Below are 27,738 nucleotides of genomic sequence, written 5' to 3'. Positions count from 1 at the left end.
TCTGCTACTGTGACCCTATACAGGTATTGTATAATTAGTTTATTGCATTCAGCTGGTGTATGTCCAGTTAAACCATGGCACTAGAATTTTGGGTTACCCTTGAGCAAGCAACGGATCGTGGTAATTCGCATGGTAGCATTTAAGATCAGAGCTCCTATGCCTTGATTATTCATTTTGGCGATATCTGTATTACAATCTAAGGCTACTTTCACACTAGCGTTTCTGGGTCCGCTTGTGATCTCTCACAAGCAGCCCAAAACGGATCAGTTCAGCCCCAATGCATTCTGATCGGATAAGGATCCGCTCAGAATGCATCAATTTGGCTGCGTTTGGTCTCAGTTAAGTTTTTTACACGGTCACTAAAAACGCAGCTTGCAGCGTTTTGGTGACCGTCTGACGCTGCGGAGCCTAACTGATCCATCTAGAGACTTACAATGTAAGTCAATGAGGACGGATCCAATTTTCACTGACAATATGGTGCAATTGAAAACTGATCCGTCCCCCATTGACTTTTAATGTAAGTCAACACAGATCCGTTTTGACTTAGACTTTAAAAAAAATAATATAAGTAATGCAAACGGATCTGTTATTAATGGATACAAGCGTTTGCATTATTCGTGCGGATCCGTCTGTGCAGATACAAGGCGGAGCCGCACAAAACGCGAGTGTGAAAGTAGCCTTACTTTATAATTGTTTGATTGCTGAATTATTTTGAGTATGTTTGTGCTTGTGGGTACTTTTACATGTGTATATTTTGTGATCCACTTGTATTACAGTAATGAAACTTCGGGGGTCCACTTATGTTTTTGTCTGTGTTATGGCGATGTTTGTGGTCCTTTGTGTTTTTTGCCTATATCTATTAAATTGCTTTATTGATCCTTTATCTTATGCAAAATGTGTCCTTTAATTCTATTCATCTTACTGATATCCCACTGCGCCTCTGCCATTCTATTTCATAGCTCAGGAGAGCTCTGCAGCAAAACACTGTGCAACACATTTCAAGTGGATGGACAACCCCTTTAACTCCAAGTCTACAACATATTCAATCACGTGTCTGCAAATGACCGATGTGCAATTATAAGCCCTCCAGTCTAATAGCAGATTAGGCTACTAATGTAACAGGCACTGATCCATTAGATCAGTCTCTGGCATTCCAGCTGCGTGAAATTACAACTCCCAGCATACACACCTGCGGAACTGTTCTAGGAACTCCTACAGAAGTGACCGGATAAGGCTGGGAGTTGTAGTTTCACAACAACTGGAGTGCCGAAGGCTGCTGATCCCTGATATAGAGGACTACAACCACACCAGACCACCCTATCCCTGCGACAGCCAACTCTACAGGAACAGTTTTACAAAATAAAATGTAAAAAGGGTCTGTCCCCAAGGAATCCACAGCCAGGCACAGGGCAAGTTCGGCCAAATGCTACAATACCTTTCACTTTGTGATCCACCGCTTCCTTCTGGAGAAAAGCACTTGTAAGGGCTCATGCACACACTCGTAGCCGTTTTTGCAGTCCGCAAATCGCAGATCCTTGCCACCACGTCTTTTTTTTCTCCTGCAGAAATGTCCTATTCTTGTCCACACAACAGACAAGAATAGGACTTTTTTTTGCAGGACCCCATAACGGACTTACGGACGCAGACAGCACATGGGTGTGCAATCCACATCTCTTGCGGCCCCGCTAAGATGAATGGGTCTGCATCCGATCTGCAAAAAACTGGATTTGGATGCAGATCAAAACTATGGCCATGTGCATGAGCCCTAATGCAACTAAGTGCACTGAGGGCGGGCTCAAGCCACTGTGCACCCTTGCGCCTCCTAACTCCTCTGCCACCCCCTTATGCTTCTTGATCAACAGGTGCAGTCGCGCCCTGCAAATCAGGCGAGAGGAGCTGGCAGAGGAACCAGGAGGTGCAAGGGTGCACAGGTATGACAGACTCCCATTAACATTAATAAAATGGAGGCCAGTCAGTTACCTAGATTTCTGAAGAGAAAAATAAGTTTGCACAGACAATTGAGATACTGGAGGACGGTATAGTGGCCTAAGTGCTGGCAAAGGTGGTGAACTCCGCTTTTACCTGGAAAGGAAATATTTAGGGATTCCGAAAAGACGATTACAATAGACAGAACTGTATTTCATTTCCTTCATGCAGATGGAAGGGAGGGGAGCGCTGATGAGAAACTGCTCTCACCTTTGAGTCGTATGCAGACTGCTGTATAACTTCAGGTGCCATCCAGAACGGAGTGCCTACAAACGTATTCCTTTTAATCTGCGTATCAGTCAGCTGTCCAGCCACACCAAAGTCAGCAAGCTTGACGTCGCCTTGTTCTGAGAGCAGGACATTGGCCGCTGTAAGACACAAGACAACGTGAGACGGATGGAATTCAGCCCGGCTGCAGTCAGGGGGAACATCACACAATCCTGAATTGGGCCCAACCTTTGATGTCCCTGTGAATTTTATTCTCCGAGTGCAGATAATCTAGACCTTTCAAGATTTCTTTCAACATGGTCGCAATCTGGAACTCATCAAAAGGTCCCACTCGCAGCTAAAAGACAAAAAAGTAGAAAATAAATTACTAAAAAACAAAACACTCCAGTTTGAAGTAACAGACATCTGAGCAGGCCTGTCTAGTTACAATACATACAGCTTGTAACCCACAGCTAGATGGCTACTGACAAAGCAGCGCAGGCGTCAACCGGCTATCACCCAACAGGTATTAGGACTCATGCATACGGCCGTATCCGTTTTGTGGATCTGCAAAACACGTGCATGCCAGGATTTTTTTTTTTCAAACTCTTCTAGAAATGTCCTAACCTTGTCCACAGAACATACAATAGGCCATGTTCTATCTTTTTTTGGAACCGCAGAAGGGACACACTGTGTGCTGTCCGCATCTTTTGCGGCCCTATTGAAATGAAAGCATCCGGATCCATTCCGCAAAAACTAGTGCAAATGGGATACGGATCGAACGTATGGTCATGTGCATGAGGCCTTAGGCTGGGTTCACACATCTATGTAATGCAGGACCCCCAGCCTAGCAGTATTTCTTTAAGAGCCTGTCACATTCTGCAAGAATGACTGCCAAGAACGAGGGTCCCTCACCCGAGCGGTCTGTGTCCGTAGTTTCAGATCTCAGGGGGCAATTCTCAATGGGAAATGAAGCGGAGCTCGGATGCTCTCCGCACACACTGTCCCAGCTCTGGTTCACTCCACGTTGAGAATCACACCCCCATGAAGGTGCATGGGCTAAAAAGCAAATGAGAAGCCAAAACTAGCTGCACCGACTGCTCGGAAACGTGGGTAAGTTGGGGACTAGAAAAAAAAAAAAAAAAAGCACCGGAATCTGTGCAGCAGCGGCTAGAGCCAGTTTAAAGGGGCTGTCTCACTTCAGCAAAGGACATTTATCATGTAGACCAATACAAGGCTTGGACACTATAGGAAAAAGCACCAACCTCTCTGGTGGCCAGGACTGAGGGTGTGCACATGCGCAGCAGCTCCCGTCCCTCAGTCTGGGTACTAAAAAAGGTTTCTGGTACCTGCAGCTGAGAACTGCTCATTCTTGCCTTCTAGGAAAGCTGGGTGATGTGAAATATGGCCGCTATTCAAACATCCCCTGGTTGACAACATGGATTCCTGGATTCTTGAAAGGCAACGCTTACATCTGCATTCATAGGAGACAGCATACCAGCAAAATGCAGCCGCTCTGGGATCCAATGAGTTAAGAGACCAGCACAGAAATACCTCACAGGCTCAATAAATACATAGCTTCTTGGACTTTACTCTGATCTTATTATATGTGGAGGGTTGTTTTATGGGTCTTCTGGTAAGCAGAGCGCTCCGTTTATACCCAGGGAGGTGTCAAAGTGTGGCAAAACTGAATCACCTACCAGGCGAGAGGCGTCTCAATGCCACACATCCTCTACAGGAAGGATCAGCACCCCAGCTGTTCCCAAACTACAACTCCCAGAATTCTCCTTTCTTCCATGGGAGTTACATGAACAGACGAGTAGGTGTGCATGTTCACAAACAGGTGGGGCTCACATATATACTTTCTGACCATGGAGTAGGAGAACTCATCTCCCTACTATCCAGTGCGCCTCTAGGATCATTCAGCCCTTAGGGCTCATGCACACGAATGTATTTGCTTTCAGTGTCCGTTCCGTTTTCTTTTTTTTTTGCGGAACCATTCATTTCAATGGGTTCGAAAAATAACGGCAGTTACTCCATGTGCATTCCGTTTCCGTATGTCCGTATTTCTGTTCTGCAATAAAATAGAACTTGTCCTATTGTCCACATCACGGACAAGTATAGGACTGTTCTATCAGGGGCTAGCTGTTCCATTCCGCAAAATACGGAATGCACATGGATGTCATCTGTATTTTTTGCGGATCCGTTTTTTGCAGACCGCAAAATACATACGGTCGTGTGCATGAGGCTGAAAGTGAACTGGAAAAATTAACTAATCTGCAAGCAGCATGTATAAAGCAGGAGAAGCGGAGCAGATTGATGTGTAGTTTAATGGGAAAAGATTCAGTAAAACTTGTAATTTATTCATTTATATATCTCTGCTCATTCTGGGCTTTGAAGTCTGGGAGGCGGAGCCAGTGATTGACAGCTCAGAGGGAAGGCTGTCAATCACTGATAGGACCGCCTCCTGGACTTCAAAGCTTAGAATGAGCAGGAATATAAATTAATAAATTTCATGTTTTACTGAATTTTCCCCCATAAAACTATACATTAATCTGCTCAGCTTCTCCTGCTCTAAGATGCTGCCTTCAGCTCAGACACCACGTTCAACGTGACAGGTTACCTAATAGGTAAAAAAAAAATATACAAAAATCCCAACCTCTGCGTACTACAAGCTGCCAGTGTTTGGGTTTAGTTGGCATGAAGTGTGCCCGCCACAGCGCTTTGGCTTTCACCGGCCTCAATGAATGTTTGTACTCCGAGACGGCGCTAGACCAAAGCAATGACTTCTGTACAAGGCAGGAAATTACAGCCTCGCACATCGAAAATAAAAGACGTTCTGCACACTGGAAAGAGGAGCCGTAGTGTGAAAGAGCCTTTATGTGGCCCAGGTACGGCGAGCTGGGCGTATGGAAATAGGCGCCTAGCAAACAAACTATAAACCTAATTTAGTTTCCTTTCCAGTCTTAAAAAATAGCAACTGGCAGGGATGTGGATGGAAGAACGGTGTAAGGGGACCTTCTGTGCCTCAAACAAGTCCACTAATGTTCTGTGCCCGTCAGGCTCTTTTAGGTATGGAAATTACAAGCCGATGAAAGGCTGCTTTGTGTCATCTTCCATGTGCTCAACGTTTCCTATTCATAGAGCACTCTGAGCTCTGCCATGGGCTGCAAGGAATACGCTCCGATTCTGCTCAACACCAAGGAGAACACGTGTTTCTGCATAATCAAGCATATGCGCCATTCATATAGGTGTCGGAGGTGTCAGATGAGCAGGCGCTAAACATGGAAGGCATGTAGAGGATTCCTTATGTCAGTCAAAACATACATGTAAACTGTAATGTCACCACGTGTTAGTAAAACTCATGTACCGTCAGTTTAAAGGGCATCAAGTGTTTTGCGGACCGCACATGGCTGGCACTATAGAGAAAATGCAGTTTTTTTTCATTGAAATGAATGGGTCCACATCTGTTCCACAATTTTGGACTCAAATGTAGACCCAGAATTATGGTCATGTGAATGCACCCTTAGGCTAAATGCACACGATCAGGATTGCGTGCGGAAAATCCACACCGTAGGTCATGTACACTGTATTGTATGAGAATTCGAAATTCTCAATGCACACAATGTGGATTTTAACCTGCGGAGCAGTTTTTAAAATCCTCAGCATGTCAATTTATTTTATTTTTCCTGACCGGATTTTCTCCATTCACTTAGTAAAATCTGTACGCAACTCCACACCAATTGATGCGGATTGACCGCACGGGATTTGCCTGCGAATACCTGAGGATTTCAGTGCGGATTCTCTGCACATGAATCCTGAACATGTGCATGTACCCTTAGACCTCCCTCTGCACTTTGACTGACAGGACCAGGTAGGGTTGGGCGATATACCGGTATCACGATATACCGCGGTATTAAAAAAACGGCGATATCGCCGTTTCCTAAATACCGCAGTATTTCGTGACAGTCATAGAAGCGGTCATGTGCGCTGACCGCTTCTAAATCTGCGTCCGCGGCCGCCCGCCCCAGCATGAACCGTACAGCACATTTACAATTCAGCCAGCGTGAGGGAGGGAAGGAATTCTGTGACTCGCATTCCCGGCACCCGACCTCTGAGAGGACGCTGTGATCCGCGCAATTAATCCCAGCGCGGTGATCACAGCGTCCTCTCAGAGGTCGGGTGCCGGTAATGTTCTTAAAGGGAACCTGTCACCGGGATTTTGTGTATAGAGCTGAGGACATGGGTTGCTAGACGGCCGCTAGCACATCCACAATATCCAGTCCCCATAGCTCTGTGTGCTTTTATTGTGTTAAAAAAACGATTTGATACTTATGCAAATTAACCTGAGATGAGTCCTGTCCCTGACTCATCTCTCATACAGGACTCATCTCAGGTTAATTTGCATATGTATCAAATTGTGTTTTTTACACAATAAAAGCACACAGAGCTATGGGGAGTGGGTATTGCGGATGTGCTAGTGGCCATCTAGCAACCCATGTCCTCCGCTCTATACACAAAATCCCGGTGACAGGTTCCCTTTAAGTCCCTGCATTGGTGGCAGTGGGCAGTTCTGATCGGAGTCCCAGCAGTGTAATGCTGGGGCTCCGATCGGTTACCATGGCAGCCAGGAAGCTACTGAAGCCCTGGCTGCTATGGTATGTTAGTGAGCAGCAATATACTCACGTGCGCCGTGGCCGCCGGGCGCTCCTTCTGTCTGTGCGGCGCATTGCTAATGGTATAAGCATTAGCAATGCGCCGCACAGACAGAAGGAGCACCCAGCGGCCATGGCGCACGTGAGTATAATGCTGCTCAATAACATACCATGGCAGCCAGGGCTTCAGTAGCTTCCTGGCTGCCATGGTAACCGATCGGAGCCCCAGCATTACACTGCTGGGACTCCGATTAGAACTGCCCACTGCCACCAATGATGGGGGACGACCCTGTGGCCTCCAATCAGGGCCGGCGTCAGCACTGGGCATACCCGGGCCGGTGCCAGGGCCCACTGTCCCTTAGGGAGCCCACTCGTTTCCGCGCCGGTCCCTTTAAACATTTACTCATGCTGCTATCTCTCAGGATCTCCAGGCCTGCGAGACAGATCGGAGGACTGGAGGACAGCAGGGACGGAGCCGATTAGCTGCGCAGGTGCAGAAGTCAGCGCACAGCATAGCAGCCGAGCTGAAAGAAATCAGGAGTTTAGACAGGTGCATCAGCCCCAAAAGCTCTTCATCCTTCCAGTCATGTGAGCCCCACAGATACATCCTGTCACTCAGCATGAACAGGGAGCCCCAAAATCCACAGCAGGGTTCACTGGTGCTTATGGGAAAGGAAGCAGAGAAGGAGATATCAGTGGAGTGGAGCCTTAAGTCGGCATGAGGAGAGCTGCTCCTTCCCCTCATCCATGGCTTCACCTGGCTCTGAGGAGAGCAGCCACTTTCCTAAATGCCCTGGAGAAGCAGTCTTCAGTCCCCTCACAGCCTTAGTTTTTGGTGCTGAGTTTGTCTTCCCTGAATCAGTGGAAAACAGTCAGTTAAAAATGGACAGTTTATCCGTTTTTAATGGACTTTTTTTCATTGTCGTGTGCATATAGCGTAAGACCTCCTATAAAACACTGCATTTTTTTCTACTGTTTTTAATGACTTTTTGTTGTTAATGACGTGTTGCGGAAAATGCCACAAGGGGGCCCACTGAGGCTTTATCGCCCAAGGGCCCACATGAATCTGGAGCCGGCCCTGCCTCCAATGATTAATACTGGGGAGGGAGGTGGGGGGGGGGGCCACTGGCACCAATGATGGGGGGATGACCCTGTGGCCTCCAATGATTAATACTGGGGAGGGAGGGGGGCCCCACTGCCACCAATGATGGGAGGGGGAGGGGGACCCTGTGGCCACTGCCACCAATGATTAATACAATTAACGTCTCCTTGTGGCTGCCTAGCTGCCCCCATACAGTGTAACGTCTCCTTGTGGCTGCCCCCATACAGTGTAACGTCTCCTTGTGGCTGCCCCCATACAGTGTAACGTCTCCTTGTGGCTGCCCCCATACAGTGTAACGTCTCCTTGTGGCTGCCCCCATACAGTGTAACGTCTCCTTGTGGCCCCAAGTGTTTTTTTCTTCTAAATGGGCATTTATCGCGATATATATCGTTATCTTGATAAATTTCTTAATATCGTTATCGTGGGAATATTTTTGATATCGTCCAACCCTAGGACCAGGCACTGTAAATCTGATCATACCTGGTCCTATCAAAGTGGAGAGGGTGCAGCAGTTTCAGAGAGAGCAGAGCCTCTAGGTGTAATGGTAACGCCCCTGTTGCTCCTAGAGGCTCATTTGCATATAATACAATATTTTTCTCAGCAATGCGGGCACATATGAACATGGGACCAACACAGATGCCTTCAGCTGCCAAGCGCACATGTAACAGGTCAGCCAGTGTCATAGGTAGAAATCTGCTGACAGATGCCCTTTAATTATTATAACTTATTTTTTTTGGGGGGGGGGGGGGGGGGGGGGGTTCTATGAAGGAACAGTCACTCACCTCTGCCTATTGAGGCAGCAATACATCTCCATATTGCTGCATTACTAAATCAGATTTGCCATTCAGGGGTCTGAAAAGGCTGGTCTGGTAACCCAGTGGGTGCTCTAATGGAGCTGCATTATTGTGGAGTCAGTCAGTAGAAAAGTACCGACTCCAGCTCAAGTCTTCAAAATAAAATCATACATATTCATACTGTAGAACTCAAATGCAGCGGGGACTACCCAAAAGAGCGTGTTGATGGGGATGCCAGGTGTCCTTTTGCTGTATTCAAAACTTAGAAACGCTGCGGCGTGTGGCAGTACTTTTTCTCCAGAATAAAGCACGGATCCCCGAGTGTAAGGTATCATTACGTGCTAGCCCTGCCAGACATTGAGCCTGGTTTATTGGGAAGTTCCTGGTGACAGATTCCCATTAAGTATCCTGATTATTTACAAGACTGATGAAAAGCCTGATGTCCCTATTATACCACTATGTTACTACCTATACACAGGCCACTGATAAAGACTAGGTCACAAGTTTGGCTTAAAGGGAAACTGTCATGTGAATATTTGATTATAATTAACTAATTCTATACAATCATTAACTACAAAAAAGTGCCTTAGATGTATTCACTTACTGGTGTGACAGATGGTTACCTCATAATATACACACAAAGATGCTGCATGCTAATGAGCTGATTTGAGTCCAGCGTGATGTCAGTGAGTCCAGCGTTTTTTTAATTCAGAGCTATAGCCACTCCCCTGCCCACCTGCTGCTGAATCATATGGAAAATAACTGTCAATCAGCAGCAGGTAGGCGGGGAGAGTCAGGAGCTCATGAATATTAATTACTTATTATCAGCTAGAGCTTTTCAATTCAAGATGTTGGCAGATTGAGTCAATTAAAGAAAGTGACCCACCATTTTGCTAAGAGAATCAGTCACTTATTTAATGTTGCCCTTCGTTAGGACACCATAAAACTGGTGACAGGTTCCCTTTAAGGTTGATTTCCATGGTCCGAATGCCAGGCACATTAATCGGGAACGAAAGTTCCTGTGAACGCTCGTTCCTGACAATCTGCCCGTGTGCCACAGATTACTAGATGAACAAGGGAACTGTTCATTCATCGGGTGATCCTCTCTAGACTTCATACTATGGAGGCGATCACTGCAAGTAAATGCAGCGATCTCCTTCACTGAACGAACAGCCGACTAATGGGAAATAAACTCTTCCTTCCCGACAATCTGTTGTTGGATCGTAGCATCCAAGTAGCAAAAGTGAAATGTCAGGCGATCTAAGCCTTTATTGTTTCACAGTAACTCATCAGGCGGTATGCAGACGCTCCTTTCATTACAGTGATACAGATCAATCTTATTTCTAATGCCAAGCCTGGATGCCTGGTTAACATTTGCATAAAAGCACAATGAGGAGGCAGGTTTTACAGGTAGCGCTAAATCAAGTCAAGTGCATTAAGATGCGGGGGCGGTGGTCTGTTTGAGCCCATTACCAAAAATCAGATCACCAAATCCAACACCAAACAATTCAGCAGAGGCCAGAACATCTCAGCGCAACCGCGGTCATGGGGGCAGCGTGACCAGACAGGCTGGAAGAGGAATGTCATTTAGGAAATTCAGAACTGTAGAATGAAGCCTGATCAGTGATGGACGTTATGTGAATGACATTTCTGCAAAGCAGTTATCACTGAAGAATAGAACTGTATCATGGGTCGCTCCACCGGGCACCTCAGCAGCGGGAGCAGCCACAGGCGGGCAGCATTACTTGTTACTGCAGTCACTGCGCTGTGCCACAACAGGATGGGTTGCCATAACCCCCCCATTTTTGCACAACCCCTTTTGCCAAATACTGCAGGACAATATTGAAACCCAACAGTCTAAAATAATCCTCCAAAGTTAATCTAAAACTTGAGTAGATGGAAACAACCGGCGTGAACAGTGGAGGGCTGCCGCTAACGATTATTTCAATAATCGATTACTTGTCAATAATTTCATCGATTAATCGGGGGGGGGGGGGGGGGGGGACACCAAAATGAAAAAAATAGGGGTTTATATGATTTTACTTGAAAAATTATATTCAAAGGCCATATTAAAACAAATTGTGGATGGCACCGTTATGGGGAGGGGATCTGTGGATGGCACAGTTATGGGGAGGGGAGGGATCTGTGGATGGCACCGTTATGGGGAGGGGAGGGATCTGTGGATGACCATGCTATTGGAGAGGGGTAAGAGATCTATGGATGATACTATATAGCATCTTATGCTATATGTGTCATCCACAGATCCCCCTCCCCATAACAGTGCCATCCACAGATCCAGTTATCGATTATCGATAACGTTGATTAATCGTTGCAGCCCTAGGAGGGTGTATGGTCCGTTTCCAGGCAATGAGCTACAATTGCAAGATATTTGCATCACTGACCATGTGTAGCGCAAAAATGAATCGGCAGCTCTACACATCCGCATGTTTATCCTCTATTTTCATGCTAAAAGAAGTTGTCAGCGTTACTTTAACACATCCAGCCAGCTGGATGTTGCTGTGAATTAGCAGGTTTCTTAGAAAGCCGGGTGACAACCAATATGGTTGTCATAACAGCTTCCAAGGGAGCCATCAGCCAGCATTATTCCCAGTGGAGGTAGAGTAGGACATAATTACTGATCAGCATGGGAGCGTGCTGTATACAGCCGAGAACACTTTGTACACATGCACCGACATAGGAACAGGCAGTGCTGAGGTGCAGTCACGCTCAGGCCCTCTTGATTTGAGCGTGGTACTGGAACAGAAGGGTTAGTGTTGCAGCAAGTCAGTTAATGAAATTTCTCCATGTCCCCGCTGCAGATGAACAAGCAGCAGCAGGACGACTGGACCAGCACCGCAGAAAGCCACACTGGAGAAAGGGGAGCATAAGATGATTTTCATTATGTTGGGCTATAGAAGCTTGCCTGAGATTTTTTACCATCAGACATACAGGTATTTGCAGGTGGTATCTGGGTTCATGATACACTCATGTTGGTGTAGTGGCAGCTATTCCACAAACCCACTAATGCTAGATAGCGGATTGTCCCTAAGGCTATGTTCACAGGACGGATTACGCCTGTGAACATAGCAGATTGCCGCTGCTGTACAGTAATACACTCGCATAGTGTATTACTGTACAGCAGCGGCGGCATGAAGCGCACGGCGTCATAGCAACCAATGACGCCGTGCGCTCCTGCTCTGAACAGGAATCCAGCCCGGCATACCACGGACCGCTCTTAGCCACTGAACACGGCCGTGTGCATTCGGCCTAACTTTTTTGTAGGAGACTCTAAGGGGGAAATAGGGGATTTGTTTATAGCAGACACAGATCTATGAATGTGTGCTGCTCTCTGCAGAGTTCAGAGTGGTATTGGGGGAACTCTGCCCTAGGTCCCCCCCCAATGCCTCTGCTTAAGGAGCACCCCCATAAGTGCCCCAGCCCCTTTGTTTGGGCTTTGTTAAAGGTTGTGACCTGCAAAGGGGTTTAGACTTATGACTGAAAAATTCTGCACAGAGCGTCATTTTCCAGTATTGACACGTATGGTTTACATGGCGGTAAGTGATGATATTCCGTAGTTACAGGCATCACTGCTGTCATGTAAAGAGATACTAATGGTGGAGGATTTAAAGGTGTTGTTCAGGTTTTCACGTTATCCTCTCCACACCATAGGGTATAACTATATGAATAGTGGGGTCCGATACTGAAACCCCCACTGATCCCAGGAACGGGTCCTGTTCCCCTTTTTTTATCGCGTCACAGGCCACACATATGCCCTGCTGCTCCATTTATTCTCTTTGGGACAACTGGAAATAACCAGCGCTGTACTCCGCCATCTCCAGTGACCCCATAAAGAATGGATGGAGAGGCAGGGCATATGCTCGACCTGTCAATCAGTCAAGAAGGGGGATCAGTGGGGGCTCCAGCATTCAGACCCCTCCATGGATCACTTAGTTATCTCAGAGCCTGTGGATAGAGGATAACTAGAAAAGTGGACACAGGCCCTTTAACGGGAGAGCATTTTTTTTTTTTGTGCCCACCAGGGGACTAGTAAGCATTGGAGTAAACTGGGTGGGAAATATTAAACAGTGTATTTACAATGTTTATAATGTAAAAACAAGAATTTTTTTTATGTTGATATTTGTAATGAATTATGAAAAAAAGATTTATAAAAAGGAAAAAAAAAAAAAAGAACAGGCGATCATTTCTATTTTAGTTTGACACATTTTGGGCCAGATTTTTATTTACATTTTTTCTTTTTACACCCAAAGAAAACCTTTAAGGATAGGGGATGTGAAAAGGTGAGACAGCTATGACACGACTGGTGATAAGTGACTGATTGGTGGGGTAAATATGGCATTATTGTACTGTGTGTTTGCAGAGTGCTGTGGCATTGTCTTTTTCTTTGTGTTTCTAGCCATGGCAGAGTGCACCTGCACATTGGGATGTGCTGACTGACCCCCTTTTTTTGCAGTTGATTGGTGGGGGTCTGACTGCTGGAACCCCCATGATCAAGGAAACGTGGTCTTAAAAAGGGGTTGTCTCACTTCAGTAAGTCGGATTTATCATGTAGAGAAAGTTAATACAAGCCACTTACTAATATACTATCCATATTGCCTCCTTTGCTGGCTGGATTCATTTTTCCATCACATTATACACTGCTCGTTTCCATGGTTACTACCACCCTGCAATCCAGCAGTGGTGGTCGTGCTTGCACACTACAGGATAAAGCACTAGCCTATGTGTGCTCCCATGGTCCCGTCCACCAGAGAGGCCGACACTTTTGACTATAGTGCTGGACGGCAAGATGGTCTGTAACCATGGAAACGAGCAGTGCATAATGTGATGGAAAAATGCATCCAGCCAGCAAAGGAAGCAATATGGATAACAGTATATTAGTAAGTTGCTCTTATTAACTTTCTCTACATGATAAATGCCAATGAGACAAACCCTTTAAGACCCTTGTGTACATAGATTGGTGGTAATTTAATTGAATGTCTCCGGACCTTTTTCCATGATCAGTGGGTGTTCCAGCAGTCAGACCCCAGCAATCTGATATTTATCACCCATCCTGTAGATTGGCAAAAGGTCATTATGGTAGGACAACCCTTTTAAATATACTGTATCTGAGGAGGTTAAGATTTGATAGATTTCATGCCAGACATTTATGCTTAAAAAAGGTTAAAGGGGTTTTCTCACTTCAGTAAATGGCATTAATCATGTTGAGAAAGTTAATACAAGGCAGTTACTAATGTATTATTCATATTGCCTCCTTTCCATCACATTATACACAGCACGTATCCGTGGTTACAGCCACCCTAGAATCCAGCAGTGGTGGCCGTGCCCACACACTATAGGGAAAGTCTGGAAGTGCGCATAGGCCAACACATTTACCTATAATGTGCAAGCAGTGGTCAAAACCATGGATCCGAGCAGTGTATAATGTAATGGAAAAGAGCCAATATGGAGAATCACACTACGTTAGTAAGTGCCTTGTATTCATTTTCTCTACATAATAAATGCCATTTGTTGAATTGAGGCAGCCCCTTTAAGGGCTCATTCAGACGGTTGAATGCTGTCCGCAAAAATGCAGATTCTTTTTTTGCGGACAGTTCAGCATGTCCGCAAAAAAACTGATTGAAATCAGTTTTTTTGCCGATTCATAGACTTCAATAGGGTAATGTCCTGATTTTCACTGACAAGTATAGGACGTTTCATTTTTTTGCTGAGCTGTGCAATGGAAGAAAAGGTCCAAAATCGGACAACATCTAATCCGCAAAAAAACATACGCATTTTTGCAGACAGCTTAGTCGTCTGAATGAGCCCCGAGTGTGCTACACTTAATAGGGTTAGGCAAAAAATGTCTTGGTGCGTCCATTGCATGTTTCCTATGCGTCTCGTTTCTGACTGACTTAAAAGGGATTGTCCGGGATCAGAGCTGAACCTGGACTTTCCTCCATTTTCACCCAGGCAGCCCCCCTGATGCTCTCCTTTGCCCTGCGCATTTTTTGGAAATCCGGTGACGTACTTGGGCTCTCCATGGGGCTGCCAGGAAGCCCGGTAACCTTACCGGCACTTATGGGCGGGATCTAGCGCTGCCCTACCCAGTAAGACTGCTAGAGCAGCGCTAAAGCCCGCCCATCAGACCCGGTGACGTCACCAAACACACTGGCGGGCGGAAGCTTGGGCCTGGCAGTGTGTTATGATGAACAAGAGCCCGTGCCCTGCACGATCTAGCGCAGGGCGAGGGAGCGCATCGGATCATGAGATGCTCCGATACTAGCCTCAAGTGAAAAAAATGCTGCCTGGGTGGAAAAAAGGGCATGTCCGGGTTCAGCTCTGAACCCGGACAACCCCTTTAGGCTCCATTCACACGTCCGCAAAATGGGTCCGCATCCTTTCCGCAATTTTGCGGAAAGGGTGCGGACCCATTCATTCTCTATGGGGACGGAATGTGCTGTCCGCATCCACATTTGCGGATCCGCACTTCCGCATCCGTGCTTCCGTTTCCGCAAAAAATAGAACATGTCCTATTCTTGTCCGCAATTGCGGACAAGAACAGGCATATTCTATTATGTCGGCAATGTGCGGTCCGCGAAATACGGAAAGCACATTGCCGCTTTCCGTGTTTTGCGGATCAGTGTCTCCGTGTATCCGCAAAACACATTGCGGACGTGTGAATACAGCCTAAAGAGCAGGATATCCATATATGTGTAAGGCTACTTTCACACTTGCGGTAGCAGGGTCCGGCAGGCTATTCTAGTGGGGGAACAGTCTGCCAGATCCGTGATTATGCTAGCATGGGGGCAGGGCGGGCCGGAGGTCCGGAAGCAGCACAGCAAACATGCTGAGAGGCGGCCGGACAAAAACTACAGCAGACTTCCGGTGGCATGGTGGGCTAGCATTAGCATGGATGCGGCAGGCTGTTTCACCGCCGGAACATCCTGCCGGACATGTGCTCTTCACTACGGGGGCACCTTTCCAGAGAGCGGAGCAGGTTCCAGAGGTGGGACCCGCACCTATCAGACATTGGTGGCATATCCTAGCGATATACCAATGTGTGAGATGACAACCCCTCTAACACCGCTGTTCTATAATTGCCTGTAAAGGATCATACGTTTACTGAAGCAGCTGAAACCGATAATTACTTATGGAAATAAACGTAACAATGTGGAACTAATTTCTTGTCACTCACCAAGTCTAACGCTGAGCCTCCTCCTAGGTATTCCATAATAATCCATAGTTTGGTGCCCTAGAGAAAGAAAAACACAGTTGAGTGCACCTATCAATCACCAACATCTAATGCGAGTCAGCACTGATGCCCGTTTACCTGCCAGCACCATATTTTACATTAATATAATTTATTATGTATGAGATGCCACCCATTTTCCATATGTGAACCCAGAAGAGATTTCCATCTAATCGCATATAGACAGACAAGCGGAAGTGATCCCTTCATGAACCCCTGTAATATGTTGAATGTAAGACAACAGCTCCCTGAAAGTGCATGACAGCACTAGCACAATACAGGCTGCTGTTAGTAACCTGTATTCTGTAGAGCCGGGATCAGTACCATCCGCCGCTCCAGCTGTTATGAAACCACAACTCCCAGTATGCACCCTTACTCAGCTGCTCCTGAAACTCCTATAGACGTGATCAGAGCATGCTGGGAGTTGTAGTTTCCCAACAGCTGGAGTGCCAGAGGTTGCTGATCCTCGCTGTAGAGAATTCGATTTCCTCACCACTGGCCTCTTTGCTTAGTCCCTTCCATTTGCACAAGATAGCATGTCTGGATAAAGTCTACCATGTTTATTGGGTATTTTATGATAATCAATCAGTAGTAGGGATGAGCGAATCGACTTCGGATGAAACATCTAAAGTCGATTTGCATAAAACTTAGTTCCCATACTGTACAGAGCAAGCGCTCTGTACAGTATTAGAATGTATTGGCTCAGATGAGCCAAAGTTATTGCTCATGAGACTTTGCGAAGCAATAACTTCATAAATGAATTTGTACTGTAAAAAAAAAACTATTTCCCAAACTCTGGTTCGGTTCCAAGGTACCAGCCACTTGGAACCGAACCAGAGTTCGGGAAATGGTTTTTCACAGTACAAATTTATGAAGTTATTGCGAGAAGTCTCGCAAGACTTCGTGAAGCAATAACTTCGGCTCATCGGAGCCAATACATTCTAATACTATACTGAGCTCCTGCTCCGTACAGTATTAGAACAAAGTTTTATGCGAATCGACTTCGGATGTTTCATCTGAAGTCGATTCGCTCATCCCTTATCAGCAGTACAGGAAAACATATACAACATTGTAATTATTACAGGAAAATGGTATCTTTACTTCCATTAGGTCCTCATTCACCACCTGTAGGCTCACTGAATGGTTTGATTTAGCACTGGGTTCCCAACGAACATGCAATGCACTCTGGGAAAGAGGCTGGTCCAGGGGATGAGGCAGCAGCTCTGCTATGCATGAAACCCTGACCAAGAATCAGATAGTCTGAATGATTTTGCTCACTGAAAAGGTCCGATTCATAAAGCAGCCGTTTGTCGGTGGGCTATCCAGACTGCACTTGAATAGCACAGTCCCATTAAAGTAAATGGTGCACACTGTTGGGCCATGCTGAGAAATTTAAAGCATACACAATTCTTGTGTCTTTCCTGCCTGAGACTCATTCATTCAAGAGCCTGGTGAACGGTCATTTTTGCACACATCCACACACGGTAGGCCATATTGGCTGTTCCAGTTCTTCAAACTGGCCATACATGGTCAATAAAACTGCCGGAAAAAATCTTTTTGGGAATGTTTTTTTCAATACAGATCTTTTGTCCAACTATTGGATGAAAATTTCAAGCACAGCCAACTTCTGGTTGGTTGTTGGTAGTTTCTCACGAAAAACAATAGTTGGTTGAAATGGTCCATTTTTATAAACTTTAGATATAATGCACATGGGTACCTTTATGTCAAATGCAGAAAACAATCCTGGAGTGGTATATGGACCACTCGCTAATTTATGTTTAAAGGGGTAACGCAGTAATATATAATGATGACCTATTCTCAGGGTAGGTCTTCATTATCAGATTTGGTGGGGTCCGAGTCCCATCCTCCGCACACTCACCGGATGCTCTGGTGAGCGCAGCCAGCTCACAGCATCTCTCCCAAGCACAGTGCCATATAGAGTTGCTGTGCTTGGCATTGCCACCCAATCTCATTTACTTCAATGGGGCTGAGCGGTAATTAGGCCATGTAACCGATGTACGGTGATGTCACATGGCCTACGAAGAGGTCGCAACGCTGAGCACCTGACCTCTAACAGCTGATCAGCGGGGGAGTCTGGGTGTCAGACGCCCACCGATCTGACATTGATGACCTATCCGGAGGACAGTTCAACAATCTTTATTACCGCGCTGCCCCTCGATTTCCAGATGGTATCCTGCTTGACTTGAAACCACAATCCACACTTAGGTATAGGTGTGCCTCTGTGACCCAAGGGATTTCTTGGTTCCAAATCACCTTCTGTGAAGGCCAAAAGTAGCGCACATAGTGAAGCACCACCAACCAAAATCACATAAAAAGGATTTATTATACTCACAAATGTAACAGTATTGTGCATATAACAAAACCATATCAGTCCTCATCTTTTGCCCAACCTATGTTTCGGTTTCGCTTCATCATACGCCCCTGATAAAGCTGTGGATTGTGGTTTCAAGTCAAGTGGGATACCATTTGGAAATCGAGGGGCAGTGCAGTCCTATATTGAAACAAACTGACTGTGTGAACAGAACCCACTTCACTTTGGGACTTGCAGCACCATAGGCAACGTAGTTGAGAATTTATATTTTGACAATATTTATTACTGGATTACCCCTCTAAACCATGATCTGGGGAAACAAGGATCTACACGTTGCAAAGGGTAAATTTCATAGTGCAAATGTGCAGCATAAGGCCCCATTCACACGACAATATTTTTGGTCCTCATCTGATCAACACAGAATCGCTGTACGCATTCGCATGTCCTGCTCTGCAAAAAAGATACAATATGTCCTATTCTTGTCCTTTTTTGAAAAAAAGAATAGGCATTGTTACAATGGATCCGGATCTCACAGGGTAACACTGTTTGCACCATATATGCTAAATGAGCGAATCAGGTTCTCTATTATCATCTAAACACTGCTATGACGTTGGTGAAATTGCACCGATGTGGGTGTCTGCAAGACAGGACCCCCATAATTCTCAAGACAGGTACTTGGTAGGCCACTTGAATCGGTCTGACAGAGCCCACTAGATTTCGCCAGTGTCTTCATGGCCACTTTGATCTCAGAATTGGTAGGGGCTCACCCCCTGGCATTGTGAAATGATAAAACGTATACAAGACATCCAGCAGATCCTTGAAGCTCTAGCCATTACACTCTTCGAATGAGATTTTCCCATAGGCTTTGAGCAGAAGCATTCAATGAAGCAAACCCTGTGCAAATATCCAACAGTGCCATCGTACTGTGGACAAGTCGCTTAACCTGCCTTTGAATCCAGAAGAAAAAAAAAGCAAGCTGGTTTCCGAGCTGCATTTGTACAAGCAGGCAAAACACGAGTTTGTGAGTGTTCTCGTGTTTGAGCCCAAGTGTGTGTTTGTATTAAGTGTGTGACTTTAGATTACGTGACTTGAGATTCAGGGACTTAAGAATCTAACTTGCTGTAGTCCCCTTATCACTGCACTATTTTGTATTTTTCTCTTTTCTTGCGTAATCCCCACTTAGTATGCGTTTCATTATTGACAGTGCAGTCCAGTGCACATCTTATCTAATGTATGCAGTCCGTGAACAGCTGTTTGAGGGTGCATATTTTTGTTCAAAATTTGAGCAAATTGCCAGTTTGGAATCGCACAGAGTATCTAAACAGGCGAATTTCAACACTGAGAAGCGTTGAGCAAGCACTCTATGGGGTAGATGTGGGGGAGGGTGGCAGTGAGGAGGATGAGGAAAGTGAGGTAGCTAGCTGGGTAACAGTTGAAAGAGGGGTAGAGGGAAGAGTGCCAGGGAGGCTAGCCCTGATCTGAAACACCCCAACAAGTTTGCACAGTTGGCAGATGAGGGGGAAGTCAGCTCAGAGAGAGCACTGCTGCAGCCAGGACCCTTCTTCTGCCAGTCATACACGCATGTATCCTAAGAGAATTAAGTAATAACATAGCCAGACCCTTATTTCGGATATTTAAGGACTCTATACTGACAAGGAGTGTCCCACAGGATTGGCGCATGGCAAATGTGGTGCCAATATTCAAAAAGGACCCAAAAACAGAGTCCGGAAACTATAGGCCTGTAAATTTAACATCTGTCGTGGGTAAACTGTTTGAAGGTTTTGAGGAGTACCTCAAGGAAAATAAGCAAATAACGCCATATCAGCATGGCTTCGTGAGGGATCGGTCATGTCAAACTAATTTAATCAGTTTCTATGAGGAGGTAAGTTCTAGACTTGACAGCGGCGAATCAATGGATGTCGTGTATCTGGACTTCTCCAAAGCATTTGACACTGTGCCACATGAAAGGTTAGTATATAAAATGAGAATGCTCGGACTGGGAGAAAAGGTCTAAGTGGGTAACTGGCTCAATGATTGTTATTAAACAGTACACACTCAGATTGGGTCACTCACCAGTGGGGTACTTCAGGGGTCAGTATTGGGCCCTATTCTCTTCAATATATTTATTAATGATCTTATAGAAGGCTTGCACAGTCAAATATCAATTTTCACTGATGACACTAAACTGTGCAAAGTAATTTACACTGAAGAGGACAGTATACTGCTACAGAGGGATCTGGATAGATTGGAGGCTTGGGCAGAGAAGTGGCAGATGAGGTTTAACACTGACAATACCCATAAACATTATCAACATTAGGGGAGATCTAATTAATATGTATAAATATATCAGGGGTCAGTACAGAGATCTATCCCATTATCCATTTATCCCCAGGACGGTGACTGACGAGGGGACATCCTCTGCGTCTGGAGGAAAGAAGGTTTGTACACAAACATAGAAGAGGATTCTTTACGGTAAGAGCAGTGAGAACTCTCTGCCTGAGGAGGTGGTGATGGTGAGTACAATAAAGGAATTCAAGAAGAACCTGGATGTATTTCTGGAGTGCAATAATTTTACAGGCTATAGCTACTAGAGAGGGGTCGTTGATCCAGGGAGTTATTCTGATTGCCCGATTGGAGTCGGGAAGGAATTTTTTCCCCTCAGTTTTTTTTTTTTTTGCCTCCCACTGGATCAACTTGCAGGATAACAGGCCCAACTGGATGGACAAATTTCTTTTTTAAGCCTTATATATTATATTAACCAGGATTTTATGTAAAGAAATGACAGCCTGGAATTCTGCAGGATCAAGTAAATGGTGCCCATATTAATTTAGAATGGGTGAGGCTCTGGCACAGTGGACATTTTATGAATAGGTGACAAAGTATGACCGCCGTGACCCCAACAATCACTAATACAGGGGTTTTAAGCCATCTCGTTCGCACCGCACAACCACAGTGGGGAGGATTTTGAATAGTGTCTGAACTCAGAGACTATAGGGCTGAATGAAATAGACAAGTGCTGTATCCGTTAATACCTTTGGCTACATGCAAACTCCATCAGCAATTGCATTTGTGTTGAGAGGGATCTGTATGTAGAGACCGAAGGGAGATTCAAAAAGTGTTGGAAAAGGAGCAGGGAGGGACAGGTACTTTTTTTCATTTAAGCCATTGTGACATTAAAAGTGTTTTCTGATCTTTAGGCTACATGCACACGACCGTACGGACAGCCATAAATATAACTGCCTATTCTTGTCCGCAAAGCGGACAAGAAAAGGACAGGTTATATTTTTTTTGCAGGCCACGGAAAGGAGCAACGGATGAGGACAGCACATGGAGTGCTGTCTGCATCTTTTGCGGCCCCATTGTAGTGAATGGGTCCGCATCCAAGCTGCAAAAACTGTGGCTCGGATGCAGACCAAAACAACGATCGTAGCCTTATACTGCTGCTCATAAGCATCTGATCAGTGGGAGTTGACACCCAGGACCCTTGCCGATTTGCTTTTTTAGAAGGCCAAGACCAGTGTCTTCACATTCGTGCCAGAAAACCACTTTATTTTTTACTGACTGGCAAACCCCTTTAAAGTTTCTAACACTTCTCCGCTACCATATGGCCTGTGATCAACAACCATATCACTGCCAAGGAACTGACCTCCCTCATGATTTATGGAAGTATGCGAGACAGGAGGACTACTATTTCAGCAATTTCAACATTAGTCATCATGAGCAATCCAGTCGTGCAAACTGCACATTACAAATGCTGGGGGTGATGGTTGATAATCCAGTCATTTCTGAACTAACAGTGAGGTCGCCACAAATCACACACTAGCTTAGTGTTGCAGTTTTTATTCACACATTTTAGAGCTAATATTCATTAAGGTTCAAACTCAGAGGGGGAAAAAAAAAAAAAAAAAAAAAAAAGGGAACGCACTTAGTAATACAGGCCCATAGTGATTTCTTCTAGGCGGGGTATGGAGCAGATTGGGCTTGGAGTTTGGGCTGTGTCCATTAAGAGCCTCCGTTGCAGATTTTGCTTTTGACAGGAAAAAAATAATTTTTTTTGTCATAGCGGCAGACACTACAAGGTCAGTGTAAGAAGTCTGCGGTGCGTCAGATCCGCCACTGCATTTTTGTTACCGTTTATTACCGAACTCCCGACGCAAGGCAGTTTAGTAAAGTGTGATGGAATCGGATTCCTTTAGGTTAGGGACCACTAGAACAGACAGTCCACGTATTATGCCTAAGAGGTCTACTACCCTCGGTAACAGACCCAGAAAACTTGACAATGAAGAGTCCATAATACAGAAACACATGATCTGGCAGAGCATCGGAGGGGTGAAAATGGGGAGAAGTCGGGGTTCAGCTCTGAACCCAGACAACCCCTATCAGTGTTAAAATTAAAGTGATCCTGATGATCAGTACTGTGCAGCTCTCAGGGAGAGGCTCCTCTTGTTCTTCAGGAACTCCCTGTTATGCCACGGTCCGCACGATACAAGCAAGGGTTTACAGCGCTCACATGCTTTACATTGGAAAGGTCAGAGAGGCAGCACATTATAATAGTGCATTCACAAGCACCTGTATTCTGCTGACAATGCCCGGCTCTGGTGCCCTGTACCAGCTTGTAATGGAAACAGTTTAAGTAACCATTATACAGCACGGATATATTAACTTTATTACATCTGATGGCAGGCGTCAATGGTATATAGCTGAGGCATGCAACAGATGCCCGACTGGCAGGGCTCCAACTACCAGGAGCCCATGATCCCTACAATATAGGAGCCAAAGATAGACAAAGTGCACCAACCCCAAGCTGTACATTGAATGGGGCTGTTTAATGATGGTCAGAAAGGCGCTGATGGGCACCAGTCTAAGGTTACACAGTGCTGGCGAGCCATGGTTAGGATGCAGCAGCCGTGCACACAGCAGGAGGAATCATTAACCGATTCGAACCGAATTGCTCTTTTGGTCCTTCACTGTTAATCACCGCGCGGTTTTGCGAGTTACTGTGCAGCCATTCACAATGAACAGCAAATAAACATATTGGCTCCAATCAGTTAACATGACCCAAACAAGGCACAGCCATGCTGTGTGGCCATACCCTTAGGGTGCCAGCACGTCAAACTATAATCAATACAATAGTATGTGCTACTAATAATCTCATTAATTGAATACCCTTTCCAGTTCAAGTGTAGGTCATTTTCCCTGTTAAAGGGGATGCCCAAGTTAAATAAAACCTCAGGCAACACCAAGAACATGTGGGGAAAATAACAATGGAATCACCACTCGCTCCTTTTCTCTGCAGTTTCTTCCAGCGCTGTGCTCCAGTCCTCCTGGCTGCAGCGGGTAACCTGTATACATGGCACGCCACCATTTGAGCCAAGAAGAGGACATCAGCAGTGGGGAGTAAAGGGGGCGAGTATTGATACTTCTGTTTTACCACATTTACAGGGGTTGCCCCAGTTTTTGTTTAACTCACCCCCAGGCATAGCTCAGTTTGTTAGTACATGAGGATTTGCAAAGCTATAATGGTTCAGCTACTGAAATGAAAGAACTCTTGCCTTTCTTTTCCCATAATGTACAGGTACATTATTTTTTTTATTATTCTTTAATGGCCGAATTAAAAAAGCACCTGCTTTTCACAATGTTCTATTCCTTTCTAATGTCTCCCACTCGCCGTTATTTTTTATTTTTTTATGTAACAGATATGGGGTCATTTATCAAACTGGTGTAAATTAGAACTGGCTTAGTTTCCCATAGCAACCAAGCCAGTTCTACTTTACACTAGGGATCGACCGATATTGATTTTTTAGGCCCGATAGCTGATATTTTATACCGATATTATGTGAATTTTCATTTTTGAAAAGAAAAAAAAAATTCCTGCTCAAAATGAATGTTTATTGTTCATGTGTATTTTTTTGTAAATCTTTCTTTCATTTATACTTAATATTTTTTATTTTATTTTTTTACTAACTTTTAGCCCCCTTAGGGACTAGAACCCTTGTCCTATTCACCCTGATAAAGCTCTATCAGGGTGAAAAGGACTTCACACTGTCCCTGCTGCTCTGTGCTTTGTGCACACAGCAGCATGGAGCTTACTATGGCAGCCAGGGCTTCAGTAGCGTCCTGGCTGCCATGGTAACCGATCGGAGGAGGAGGGGAGAGGGGATTAATACTGGGGGGGGGGGGGGAGCTTGGGGGGTGCGCACTGCGCCACCAATGTTGTTAATACTGGGGTAGGGGGCCGCGGGCGCACTGTGCCACCAATGTTGTTAATACTGGGGTGGGGGGGGCCGCGGGCGCACTGCGCCACCAATGGAAATAAATCTCATTCATTTATATACAGGAGGCGGGAGCTGGCTGCAGAATCACATAGCCGGCTCCCGATCTCCATGAGCGGTAGCTGCGATCCACGGCACCTGAGGGGTTAACTACCGTAGATCGCAGCTACTGCTCATAGAGGTCGGGAGCCGGCTATGTGATCCTGCAGCCAGCTCCCGCCTCCTCTATATGAATGAATGAGAGACTTATCTTCATTGGTGGCGCAGTGGCCATAGCTCCTCCCCTCCTCTTGTTCCCTGTCCTCCCATTGGTGGCAGCGGCAGCACAGGGGGGAGGGAGACACTGCTTCCTTCTCCCCTGTGCTACAGAGGGAACACGGAGAGCGCTGTCAGCAACGCGATCTGTGTTCCCCATAAACTATCGGAATATCGGCAAAATAAATGCTGATAACAGTTAAAATCCTCAATATTGGCCGATAATATCGGTAAAACCGATAATCGGTCGATCCCTACTTTACACCACTTTGAAGTCGAACTAAAGGTCATAACTCCCGAACCGCGAGCGATAAACTTCACATTTTGGATCAATAGGTGGTGAGTGACTATGTGGGGAACTACTGAGAAGACTTCATTACTAAACACTAGGGGATCATACTTTTAAAGGGTGGCTTGTACAGCGGAATACCCCTTTAAAACATTTGTGACGAACGGTAAAGTAACCGCATGCAACATGCAAGCATTGTGATGTAGAGAACAGGAGACCCGTAAACCTAAGACCCTGCGATCAGCTCTGGGGTAGCGGGCCCCATGTACTAAATGGTACCAGATGGAAACACAAGATAAACTGAACCATTTGTGCTTTACAGTAAGAAATCGGAGCCGCAGCCGTTCGTCTCTTCATACGGTCGCACTGGTCGATCGGAAAAAAACAGACATACCTTCAAATAAGATCCATAGTACTTTGTCACATAGGGGCTGTCGCACTGGCTGAGAACGGTGATTTCTTGCTGTATATCTTCTATTTCATCCTCCGCTTCTTCCAGGTCGATGATTTTGATAGCAACCACATGCTGCGTCCGGTTATCAATGCCTTTAAACACTTCTCCAAAGGACCCCTTTCCAATACGCTCTAGTTTTGTGAATAATTCTTCTGGATCGGCCCGGTGATTCTAAAAAAATAAGGAAAAAGAATAGTAAAACATCTTCAAGGCGTCATTCATACATACACTGAGTTTGGCATTTACTTAATGGGTGTTTTTTTTAAAGAGGAGATGATGTACCCCCTGGTCCCTTCCTCTGTAGACCGCTTTCAGAAAAAAATAAATGCATGTGTACCACATTTCATCATTCCAATAGAATTACAGCTAACATCTGGAGGTGGCTTGTCTTTTTACATAAAAAGCACAAAAAACCCTTTTCAAAAACCACAAAAGTTGTCAAAAATGCTGGGAACAGCCAATTGTCAAGTGTGTCAGGTGTAGGACTCCCATCAATCTTATACTGATGACCTACCCCGAGCATACATTAATCAATATTAAACACCAAGAGAACCCCTTAATAAACAATTATTACTCACCCCACCGATCCTCTGATGCTGCTCCTGTTGCATTTTACTTCCTGGTCCTGGCCTTGACTCACAGGAAACTGCTTAGACTGCCCACGAGTAGAGATGAGCGAACTTCTGTTTTAAGTTCGGCGTCTAAAGTTCGGCTTCCGGTTAGCGGAGAATCCCGATCTGGATATGGATTCCGACTTCCGTTGTGGTCCGTGTTAGCGGAATCAATAATCGGCCATTATTGATTCCGCTACCACGGACCACAACGGAAGTCGGAATCCATATCCGGATCCAGATCGGGATTCTCCGCTAACCGGAAGCCGAACTTTAGACGCCGAACTTAAAACAGAAGTTCGCTCATCTCTACCCACGAGCAATGCTTGGCTGAGCAGTCAGTCAAAGCCATTGCCATGTGTTGAGCCCAGGACCAGGAAATGGAGAACTGCAGGGACCGCTGCAGTGCCAGAATAGCAGTGGCAAGAGACCAGATCTGTGAGTAATGGTGGATTTTTACTTATAACCAATTCTACACTTTTTTTTATTCCTGGAAAAATCTTTTAAAATGCATTGGTTTCTGCTAGCAATAAAGTAGTAAATTCCATCCTCAAACTCATCACTTCCACAAAACATGACACTATCTTTAGGCTTGGACGCCACGTTGTGGTCACGTCGCTATATGGGAAAAACTATAGCAAAAAACACGCCAAGTCTAAGTCGCATTAGATGCAGTGCACAGACTTTCATTACAAGGACCCTCTGACATAGCTGACAAATGTAGGAATTATGTCGGATACCATTAAAAGAGCACATTAAAATCTGATGAGTTAGCATGTTAAATATTAAGCATTTATGTCTGCCCTGCTGAACGGTAAAGAAAAAAGCCTGCATTCCATAAGCAGACAAATCCCATAATCCTTAGCAACTCATTATCTAAAAGTGACTGCACACGAGAAGCCCTGAAACAGACCGCTCTTTTTTTCATTAACCATCAAATACAAGGAAAAAAGGAGGAAAAAATAAATAAAAAGATACCACATCTAGACAGAAAAATGTAGTCAAGTGCCGGGAGAATAAGTGCCATGGAGATCGCCACCGAAGCGCTTGCACAAACTGCGCCGCAGCCCCCACTGTCAGACACAGACAAAACGGTTTTAAACCAGAAAAGCCGCAGTAGGTCAACAGAGGTGAAAAGTAAAGTCGCTCGGATGGAAGCAGAGTCAGCAGCTAATGACTGCCTTTTAAAAAAAAAAAAAAGCCTCAGAAAAACGTTCAGTGGAATGTCAAAAAAAGGGGAGCAAGAAAACGCCTCCGTCAGCAGATTATCCTGCGCAATTCTGAAGAGCACTGCTACCCACAATAACTAGAAAACAAAAGATTTCCAAGATTCTGGGAATGACAAACCAGATTAGTTACGGTATTTAGTAAAAAGGGAAGAAGGATTAGAAAGAAAAAAAAAACAAAAAACAAGTCCGCTTTTTTGAAGAAACACCACATCTGTCCGTGGGTTGAGCCTGGTATTGTAGCTCGGCTCTAAAGAAGGGAAGGCATGCTAACCAGGCAGATCTTTACAACTTAAAGGAAAGCTACGT

General features: G+C 45.3%; 1 protein-coding gene across 1 annotated transcript in view; it reads right to left on the bottom strand.

Moving 5' to 3' along the window:
- Nucleotides 1-27,738, bottom strand: part of STK26 (serine/threonine kinase 26) — a 92,263-nt gene that overhangs the window by 15,776 nt on the left and 48,749 nt on the right. Inside the window, exons 2-5 of the mRNA XM_044305772.1 lie at nt 25,533-25,763; nt 15,937-15,993; nt 2,443-2,551; nt 2,197-2,354 (exon numbers count right to left, since the gene is read on the bottom strand). Coding sequence (XP_044161707.1) covers nt 2,197-2,354; nt 2,443-2,551; nt 15,937-15,993; nt 25,533-25,763 — 555 coding nt within the window. The remainder of the gene's footprint in view (nt 1-2,196; nt 2,355-2,442; nt 2,552-15,936; nt 15,994-25,532; nt 25,764-27,738) is intronic.

Source organism: Bufo gargarizans, chromosome 9 (assembly GCF_014858855.1).
Source record: "Bufo gargarizans isolate SCDJY-AF-19 chromosome 9, ASM1485885v1, whole genome shotgun sequence".
Classification (NCBI taxonomy): domain Eukaryota; kingdom Metazoa; phylum Chordata; class Amphibia; order Anura; family Bufonidae; genus Bufo; species Bufo gargarizans.
The sequence above is the reverse complement of the archived record's forward strand: the minus strand, read 5'-3'. Positions and strand labels throughout refer to the sequence as shown.